Here is a 10,423-nt window from a genome sequence, read left to right as displayed (position 1 = left end):
AAAATGGCTTGATAAAACACCACTTCCTGTCCAGGGAGGAAGTTATTTTAGCTCAAGGACTGAAATATTTAGCAGATCTTTAGACAAAAGGAACAAATTACATTTCTCTCTGGCTTAAAAAGGGTGTTTGAGCCAGAGGGGGTTAAGAAGCCCTTCCCCCTCCCCCTATTGGGGTGGTCTGGAGGGGCTGGGAGGTGTGGGGGTGGGGGTCCTTAGGCTCCCTGGGATGGAGGATCTCTCTCTCTCTCTCTTTTTTTTTTTTGGTGGAGATGAAGGGGTGGGTCTATGGTACATCACCTGAGTTGTGGGGTAAATGTAGAGAGTGTCAATCAAAGGCAGAGCTCTCAGAGCTGGGAAGGAGGCTCTAGATGGCGGCTGTGCCTTAGAGAGAGCGCGCTCTGCTCCCTGCCTTTGCCTCACTTTACGCAACTTTCCCTAACTTTCGGGCAGCCTCAGGGGGCCCCCGCAGCCCCCTGGCTTTCCTAGTGACTTACTGGGGTCGATTCGAACCTTTTTTTGGGAGAAAAGCAGCTTTTAGGAGCTTTCTTTTCGTGCCTTGTTGGAAAGAAGCAGCCGTACTGAGAGCCCAGGTCGTTGTTTTTTCCAGCTTAGAAGCCATGGCGCACCTCCATTTTTGTGCGCTCTCCTAATGAGGTTTTTTTTTCTTTCGGACCCGTTTTAGTATTAATTATTGCTTTAATTTTTTGACCAGTTCACATATTTGAGGGTCATTTTATTTATTTTTTGTTTTTTTAACGGAGGATTTTGCCTTTATTTTTAATTATTTGGGATCTGATATTTTTCTACTAGTAGGACTCTTGCTTTGGACATACTACATGGATCAGGTAAGTTCACGATCATTGGTGATAATTTCAAAGATTTATTTGTTAAAGTTTGCTTTGTTTTCTGTAAATATGAGAAATTCTTGGATGACGCAATAAGATACAGAGATTGTTATTTGTATCTAGTGTGCTACTTTGAGAAACTTTCCTTATTGATAGTGATGCTTCCACTGTTCGGTTTATCCTGTTGTTTTTCTTTTAAGGAAAAAATAGAAATATTTTGGTTTTTGGTGCTTACCGTTGTTGTTGTATTATAACAATATCGTTAACATCGTCAGGACTTTGTTCCTGATAATAAAAAGCATCGATAGAAGCCGGGACCTTACCTTTCTTTCAACTTTTGACAGTAAATACCTGGGCACAGGACTTCAAAGCAAACACAGATTCCCCCTCCCCCTTAATATTTAAGAATTAAAAGATGATGAGAAATAAGGACAAAAGCCAAGAGGAGGACAGTTCGCTACACAGCAATGCATCGAGGTATGAGCTATCAACTTTCTTCCTTTTTGTCTCTTTTTGGGGGGGAAACCTCAGCTTACAATTGTTTACCTTGACAGACATGGATTGGTGTCTGTTTTATTTTAAGTGTTTTTCTAATTTGGATTCGTTTTTTAAAGCATGACCTTGAGATTGCTAATATGCCACACCCTAATTTTTTGGTAGCAATTTATGAAAGTTGAGTTGTGACTTAAGGCCTCTTACAGCAGTCAAAAGGTAAGGTACCTTTATTCAAAGGGGCCTTTCCTGTAATGTACAGTTTTTCTGTCAGTAAATTTCAGTTTTTAGGGTTTTGTACTGCAGAAAAATGACCTTGTCGGTTTAGCCATTGCTGCATTGCACCATTTTACATACAAGGCAAATTTTTTCTTTGAAGAATCTAGGATATCTAAACTTGTAACTGAGGGCCATAGAGAAGCCTTGTAGTAGTAAATTATAGTAAATAGACATTTCAGAAAGTTACATGAATGAAAAAATGTACATTTAAAAACAAAATCACAAAAAGTACCCTTTGACTGATGCCTCTCAGTTTATATTTTTATGTGACTCTATATTTGTTTTGATACACTTGACATTTTAGGAAATTTTGATACGATTTATCAAAACCTTTGCTTTTGATGGTTAGAGTTCCTGCATTTATGAAATCAAATCTGTAATAACAGAAATCCTGGAATACTCTTAATATACTTATATTTTGTGTTTGTTACTGTGATCATATTTACAATTGTATATTTTACATTTAAATTATTTTAAGGTTTGCATTTGTATGCTTAACACACTGATTTCTTGTTGATAGATGCATTTTATCCTCACATTTTAGATGTAGCTGCTTTAAATTTATTGATGTATTTCGACAGAGTCATCTGGAATGCTTTATCTTCTGAAGCTTACAAATGTACTGTTTGTGCAAATCATGATTTGTTTTACATTCCTTGGAGTACCTTAGTGATGAAGTAATAAAGCCTCTAAGATGTTTTTTGTTGTATGACCTCTGTATATTAATTTTAAAAAGTACATATGAATGCATTTTTTGATGTATGTTCTTAAGGCATTTTCATATTATAAATTTTAAATCATGCAGTTTAACAAGGATATGATTCCTCCCCAATTTTATTTTTACTTTTCTAATTTTTATAAATAATACACTTTACTGTTCGGCTAGTGAATTTGAAAGTTTTGAACACAACGTATTGCTAATATGCTAAATTCTATTTATTTTGACTAAAAACATATTGAGCCTTGCTTTAGAAGATAAGTTACCACATTTTTTTTTGCAAAATGAGTTGTTACCCAGTTGTTTGTAGTGCTGTCTTAATTGAATTGCCCATGTAATTACTTAGATTAAACTGAGGACAGAAAACTTTACTCATCCTAAATTGATTTTTCTGGAAAGTAATGCCAATTTGAAGAAGTGAGAACCTCCAGATATATTTGGCAAATTATTAAAGATTCAGCACTAAAATTGTTGCTCCCTTGAGTGTATCATTTGCATAGGTCTCACATGCGTTTTGGCTTTCTTATGCAGGGTTTGTGGTTAACATCATTGATCAAACTATGCTTTCTAATTTAAAAAAATTGAGCAGTGTTGCTATTCTTTGGGTACTTTTACTCTCTGGAAAACCACTTGGAAGTTGTCAGGCATTTGTCTACTGGTAGGGGAAGTTACAGCTGAACATGAAGCATATACTGTACTTTTAAATTCATATGTCAAGTATACTTTTAATCATATACCTGATCCATATCCAAAAATATTTAAGACACTCTTTGAAGGTAGTTACTTTGAAATTACTGTTACCCTAAATTTCATACCTTAATACATGTATATAATTATGACATGACTTCCTTTTAAAATTGTGCAGCTAAAGAAATGTTACTGGTGTTTTAATGTGGTAGATTAATGTTACTTCTAGTGAGTTGAGAATAGAGTACTGTCCCTGTAATTAGTACTTGGTTCCTTATGCTATCAGTGTTTTTATTGCACAAAGTACAGTGTTTAGGGAATACTACGAAAATCACCTTTGCAGCCTGAGCCACAGAAGAGGAAGTCAGTTTGCAGGTCAATTCTCAAACTTTGGTCTGAGAATTACTTTAGGATCTGGAAGGAATAAGTGCAAGTTTAGGTAAATCTGGTAACATCCTGTTTTTGGAAATAGTGCAGTGGTTAATAGTGGTTATATAAGTTTGTATTCCTTTAATTTGAAGTTAATGCCTAAGTCTAATGTTATACTTTATCACTTTTTTGAAGATTAAAAATTCATTAAAAAAATGCGATTTTAAAAACATTCGATATTTGTACAATTTCTAAGTACTTCAAACAAAGTTTTAGTGATGGACATACAAGTATACTACACTTTTTATCTGAATAATTTGCAGCTTGGGGATAATTTCAGTAACATAAGAATGAAAACGGGACTGTGTGCACACAGAGTTCAGTGTGTTCTCTAGGGCACCACGTTTGCACTTTATCTTAATAATTGAGCGAGTTTATTAAATTCATCTCCAAATCGTCTCCCTTTGAGCCAGATTTATTTTTATAACCTGAGGTGTGGGTAAATCCTACAATTTTCATTGGCGCTTTAGTAGGTATTCTAAAAGGCTGGGGATGATTGGAAATGGCATAATGCAGTTACTTGTGTAGTACAACAGGCAGTTTAACTGGCAGCCATTTTATGACGCTGATAATATATTAAAAAACGGGATTTTGGAGAAGTCTGAATCTAAACTAACTGAAACCTGAAATACCAAAACCTATTTCCTTCCCCTTCTCTACCCTTCTGGGGAGCTCTGGTGCCGAAATAAAAGGCAGCTTGATAGTTAGCGCACGCAGCAGCTCTGTGAGCCCCTGGCACCTTGGTGCAGGTCCAGCTCAGTCACAAAATGGCTGTTCCTTTGTGCCGCAGCGCTGACAGACATACTGCATTGCACTGTGTACTCGCCAAACAGCAGGAAGTTGCCGTGCCGAGTTCAAAGGCCGGCCGGCGCCGGCGCCGAGTGCTGATTGGCTGTGCGCGCGCCTGGTAACAGCAGGGTCAACGGCGGCGCCTTTGGGCAGGCCCCGCCCCGTGACGTCAGACGGCTGCCCGAACGCAGTGACGTCCGGCCGCGTGCGTGCGTGGCGCGTTTTCTCCTCCTCCACCTGCCCTGGGAGCCGCGCGCCGAGGGGAAAAGGAAGGGAAATGTAGTTGGGACTTTCCGGTGGGCGGTTTCTTTTCTTGGACGCGCTTGCTCCTGGTAGTCCTGTCCGTCCTTACCTATAGCAGTTCGCACCCTGTAGCGTGTGTACTTTTGCCCATTGCCAGGAATGATTTATCTTCTTTTAGAAGCGGCTACATTTGGAGAAAAAGTGTAGGCACTGTTTGGAAATCTTAAAAATGAAAATTTGCCTGGTTTTACATTTTTCGTTTTCCCTTTTCATATCTTAGCGTCCTTGCTCCCCGTCCCCGTCCAGAGTGAGGACATTAGTGCTTTTCATTTTGTTACTGTTGACCAAAACGTTTGAGTGTCAGAGGCGGATACTTTGATTTTAGTGAAAACCTCTTGACGGTGTTAACATCTGTTTAATACATGGCTCACAAACAAAGGGAAGATTATTCGAACTTAGCCCCGTGTATTCTTTCTTGGTACCGTACGTTATCTCAGTTGGCATTTGATGGAGAAAAACTCAGGTCAGTATGTGCTAAGCGCTTTATATCTTAGATTCACAGTGGGATAGTTTAGTATAAAATAGAAAATTTTACGTTTAATAACATTAAAAAGTGGCAGAATACAGCGTTAGACAACCATTATGTGTAAGTAAATGTCAAAAAACTTATGTTTGAAGTGTTAATAGCACTTGGTAATGCGGTGATTGTGGAGTCGAAGGCTAAATCTTGACAAATACCTTCCCTAGGCTTCCATTTCGGGAATTCTGTTTGAGTCCTGGGAAACCGGTTGGGTTTATGCTCACTGGTTTGCCTTGTTTGGAAACCTTTGCAAGGATTTCTGGTTAAAACTTTATCGTCAGCAACGATGTCTTAATAATTGAGTTACACATACCGAATTTAAGCAAGCATGAAAGGCTGTTAGTGGATTTATCTGCTATAGGCAAAGTATTTTTCCTACCTTACTAGAGTTTTTTTTTTAGCAGTTGAAAGGAGTAGGCTGTCCTTCAGTTAGCCATAGTTTAGAGTTATTAATTGAGTAAAATATGTTACTTCAAAGGAGATGTTGACCTTTTCAGTGCAGGTGATACTTGCTTGGGCATATGTCAAGTTTCGGAATACAGTGTGTGAAAGTTAAAATTCACTATATGATAATGGGTTTTGTAGGGTCTCATAATCTTTGTTCTTTGGGAAGAATTATTTGGATAGTTTATGAAAACTAGCTGAAATTGGATTTTCCGTTAGAGGGGTTCATCAAAGAATTTGTAACTGATTTTAAAATAATACGCTCAAATGTATATTGGTTATAAAATACTAAATTTAAACACTTTTTAAGTACTTGTAGAACTTGATGGACATTTAACTGTAGCTTCCAACTGAAAGTATACCTGCCACAAAAACACAGGTAGTAATCTCAACTCCCTTTCTGTGTAGACTGAATTCTACTGTAGACTGAATTCTAATTAGTTGTGTTAATCTTTTAATATTTGCTCAATGCCCTTCAATTCCTAAAACTGGGGTCAGAGTAGTCAACATTGGAGTTACTTATTTTTAGAAGGAGATGAAGTAGTCTATACTATTGAAGATATTTTAGCCTATGTATCTTTATGAGTTACAGTGCATACCATGATATAACAGTTTACCTAATAAACTTAGTAATCTTCTTGGAGCCCATTAAGTTTTTTAAAGAACCACTGTTGTTAGGTATGTTTATTGAACCTTCTCTTTTTTTTTCCCTCTGATGTGGACAGTGGCATCAAGTGGCAAGAAGAGTGTTGTGATCCCTCCTCTCTCTCCCCTCGCCTCTCCCCGCTTCTCCTCTTCCCCTCTCCCTCTCTCCGCACGCCTCCTCTCTCCCCTCCCCCTCTCCCGCCTCCCCTATCCCTCTGTCCCTCTCCCCAACCTTGCTGTTTAAAGTATGCAGTTTTCAACTAGTATTTGGCCGTTAGGCAGTTACCATCTTTGTAAAAAAGATCAAGTTAGAAGAGGAAGGTGGGCAAATAATGTTTTTGGCAGTTGTAGCAAGTTATTGCTTGAGGAGTGAATCTGGAAGTTTATTTGCATTTTAACTAAAACTCACAGATTTTCTCATTAGTTTACTCTCCCCTAGCCCCAAATAAAACCACCAGTTGTGAGAGACTTCCTGAGACTACCTGGTATTTCCACAGTCGTACAACACTATCATTTCTCCCATAAAATTTGATACAGTAAATTTGTTTCTGGTATAAAAGTTGAGTGACTGCTCTCTGACAGTCACTAAATTTTTTCTTGCTATGAGCCATCTTTTTTTATTTTTATTAAGATCTTTTAGTTTTTAGCTTCTTCCTGGTAACCTTAGAACTTGGCTTGAGTGAAGAACTTGGCTTTCTCAAAGGGGTGTCACTTGAACAAAGAACCAACAACAACAACAAAATTCCTCTAAGAGTTGTTTTGTAGAGAGAAGTAAAGTAACTTTGTTGCCTTCTTACACTGGGTGTGTGTTACAGCTGAGTAACTCCCGCCTGCACTCCAGCTTGATTAAGCATTGAGTTCAGCTTTATACCTCTGAAAAGTTGCCAATCACTACTTGTTTTGGAACTTCAGGATTATCAGCCTGAGTAACAAAACTTGACTCACTCAATGTCCAGGCTGGATTGTATTGAACCAGTATTTTAGCACAGTCCTGGGACACATTACTTACATTTTTCTTATGACCCTTTTCTGTAATTGATGGAACCCTTAATTGATAAAGTAAGTCTACGGGGAGAGACCCTTCTACAAAAAGCTCCTGTATACTGAGTATATTTGAGCCCTGATTAGTGAAGTGAGGGACAAGGCTTTTCTTTTTGAAATAAATGATGGAGGACATAGATACGTGATAGGCATTCATGCTATATAATTTAGCATTTTATTGTTAACAGGTTTGGTTATAGATCTCTTTTGACATTTCAACATGTTCTGGACTGGATGTCATACTGAAAAGTTTTTCAGTTCTCATTACTGAGTCACTGTAGTTTGGGGCAAATGTGATCACTGATCTTGAGGGAGAGATTGTTTCAGAAACGTCTTGGCTAAGGCAGCATTCTAGAGTAGTCCTGATTTTATACTTTGAATTTAATTCTGATGAGTCATTTTGTCACTTGTATGTGTTTAAGTGTTGCCTCCGTGCCTGGCAAGGGCTAGGTACCTGTTCAGCTTTTACTTTAGTAGTAAAAATTTTTGTTCCCAGTTTAGGCCACCGAAGAAGCATTTATGATTAGACTTTTACTTTTCTCATTTTAGAAATGTAGATACGGTCATCTCTATTGGGTCATGAAGATTAAATAACATAATGCCTATAAAATGCTTAGCAAAGAGCCCATCACATTAAAAGTGCTCAATAAATGTAAACTTTTAGTATTATTTAATTCTTGCTTTCTTGCGTCCCTCCTTCCTGAACTTCCTAAGTTCCTCTTCAAGAGCTAGGTTGACCCTAGGGAACTCGCTGGCTGTCTTGGCTTACCAGGAGCGGTTTTTTTTGTTTTGTTTTAGGTAGAGTCTCCTGTAGCCCGGGCTGGAGTGCAGTGGCGTGATCTTGGCTCACTGTAACCTCTGCCTCCCGGGTCCCGGTTTAAGCAATTCTCCTACCTCAGCCCCCCGGGTAGCTGGGATTACAGGCACAAACCACCATGCCCAGCTAATTTTTGTATTTTTTAGTAGAGACGGGATTTCACCATGTTGGCCAAGTCTGGTCTTGAACTACTGACTCCATGATCTGCCCTCCTCGGCCTCCTAAAGTGCTGGGATTGCAGGCGTGAGCCACCTTTCCCAGCCAGGAGCGTTTGTTTAGGCCAGTTACATGAGAGGCTTGTGAGAATTGAGTGTGCTTTACAGTTCATCCTCTCTTAGAATTTTATTTATTTTTTTTTGAGAAGAGCCAGCGTTTTGAGAGAGCATATGATTCTCCTGAACTACAACAGCTTCTTGTGTGAATCAGCCCTGCTCTTGCAAGTTAGTCTGAGTAGATAACTACCCACCCCCACCCCTCCAAGCTGATAATTATTGCCCTGGTTTATCCTCTGTCTCATTTCCCTTCTCAAACTGTTACAGGACGAATAGTCAATACTGTGGTGCAGTGCTCCATGGATAGAAACGTAACAACAGTAATATTTACAACCAATGTCTCATTGGCTGTAGCTTGCTTTAGGTATTCATCTTCACCCTAGGACTGTGTATTTGTTTAGCATAATGCCTAACGTGGTGTTAAACTATAGCCTTAAGATTTGTGTTTTTGATTTCCTCTACTGCCTCTGTTTTCTGTCCTTTTTGGGTTATGGGTCAGTTGGGTTTTACTTTTTGTTCCCATTTCAGACTATGGGAGAGCTTCTAAAAATACCAGTGTCCAGCCCTGTCCCTAGGATCTAGTTAATTTAAAAATTCCAGTGTCCAGTCCTGTCCCTAGGATCTAGTTAATTTTAAAAGCTCTCCATATGATTCAAATTTGCATGTGTTGCTGTATGTTTGCAGTATCTCTATGTGTTTTCAGATCTTCTGAGGGAGGACTTCTTGTACTTATATTCTTTTTTAATAATCCTTGGTCTTTCCATTGCCTGTCCCATTTAAAAAATCCCCTTTTTAGTCTTAATTTTAATAGCTGCTGGAGTTTGGAGCTCTGGAAGCAAAGGTGGGGTAGGACGCTGAGAGGGGGAATTGTAGGCTTGATGGAAGAGGATGTTTTTATATTAAATGTCATGCCAGATCCAGCTCTAGGCATACCTTTAAAATGTATATGCAGACTGGGTGCGGTGGCTCACTCCTGTAATCCCAGCACTTTGGGAGGCCCAGGCAGGCATATCACTTGAGGTCAGGAGTTTGAGACCACCCTGGCCAACATGGTGAAACCCTGTCTCCATTAAAAATACAAAAATTAGTGGGGTGTGGTGGCACACACCTGTAATCCCAGCTATTCCGGAGGCTGAGGCAGGAGAATTGCCTGAACCTGGGAGACAGAGGTTGTAGTGATCAGAGATCACACCACTGCACTCCAGCCTGGAAGACAGTGTGAGACTCTGTCTCAAAAACAAAAAGAAAATGTATTATGCAGGTGGGCTTTCTCACCTCAAGATTTCTGAATTCCTCTAAGTGTCTTCTAGTTGCTTTTCACTCTGTGGTCTCTTCCTTAGTGTACTTGTCTGTACTTCTCTCCTGACATCCTTTGGATACCTTTTGAAGTTTAGATTCTAGAGTTGTTTACTTGGAATGCAGTTACATTCCATTCTAAACTTTCTTTCCCTCTGGTTTATAAAAGCATTAGTGGGTTGTAAATTGTGACCAACATTAAAAAAAAAAAGAATGTGATAATAAACTCTAGGGTATCCCATTTGTATGGGCTGTTTCTAAGTCTAGTAGTGGCTGCTAGCTGGTAATCTTTCTCTTTGGATTCTTTTTTTTTTTTTTTTGAGTTTAAGAGTGGAGCTTTAATACATGAAAAAGAGAATAGCTCTCTCTTCTGCAGAGAGAGAAGGGCGCTCCAGTGGGTCTTCCCTTTGGACTCTTTTTTGGGGACAGAGTCTTACTCTGGGTTGGAGTGCAGTCACAGCCCACTGCAGCCTCGGCCTCCCTTGGCTCAGGCGATTTTCCTACCTTGGCCTCCCAAGGAGCTGGGACCACAGGTATATATCACCCCACCTGTCTCATTTTTCTATTTTTGGTAGAAATGGGTTTGCACCATGTTGCTCAGGCTGGTCTTTAATTTCTGGGCTCACCTAGACCTCCCAAAGTGCTGGAATTAAAGTTGTGAGCCCCATCGTACCTGGCCTTCACTTTGGATTTTGTTAGGAAGGAAAATTGTACGTGGTGACCATTTTGGAGAAAAATACCAAAGTAGATTTATATTTATTGAGTGCTTACTCTGGGTAAGGGACTGTTTTAAGATACACACACACACACACACACACACACACATTTTTGAGACAGGGTTTCATT

The 10,423-nt window shown here is 39.2% G+C and overlaps 1 protein-coding gene across 2 annotated transcripts in view; it reads left to right on the top strand.

Moving 5' to 3' along the window:
* Positions 1-237: 237 nt before the first annotated feature.
* Positions 238-10,423, top strand: part of CHD2 (chromodomain helicase DNA binding protein 2) — a 128,265-nt gene continuing 118,079 nt past the window's right edge. The window contains exons 1-2 of one of the 2 annotated variants that reach the window (XM_021674333.2): positions 238-845; positions 1,190-1,322. In XM_021674333.2, the coding sequence (XP_021530008.2) occupies positions 1,261-1,322 (62 nt within the window). In that variant the 5' untranslated portion in view covers positions 238-845; positions 1,190-1,260. Of the gene's footprint in view, positions 846-1,189; positions 1,323-10,423 lie in introns of those variants that run through there. The other variant, XM_012438638.2, reaches the window with a different exon arrangement.

Source organism: Aotus nancymaae, unplaced genomic scaffold (assembly GCF_030222135.1).
Source record: "Aotus nancymaae isolate 86718 unplaced genomic scaffold, 86718_ANA_hifiasm-v0.15.2.pri h1tg000014l, whole genome shotgun sequence".
In the NCBI taxonomy this organism is placed as follows: Eukaryota; Metazoa; Chordata; class Mammalia; order Primates; family Aotidae; genus Aotus; species Aotus nancymaae.
Note: the sequence above shows the minus strand (reverse complement) of the source record. Positions and strands in the feature narration are given on the sequence as shown.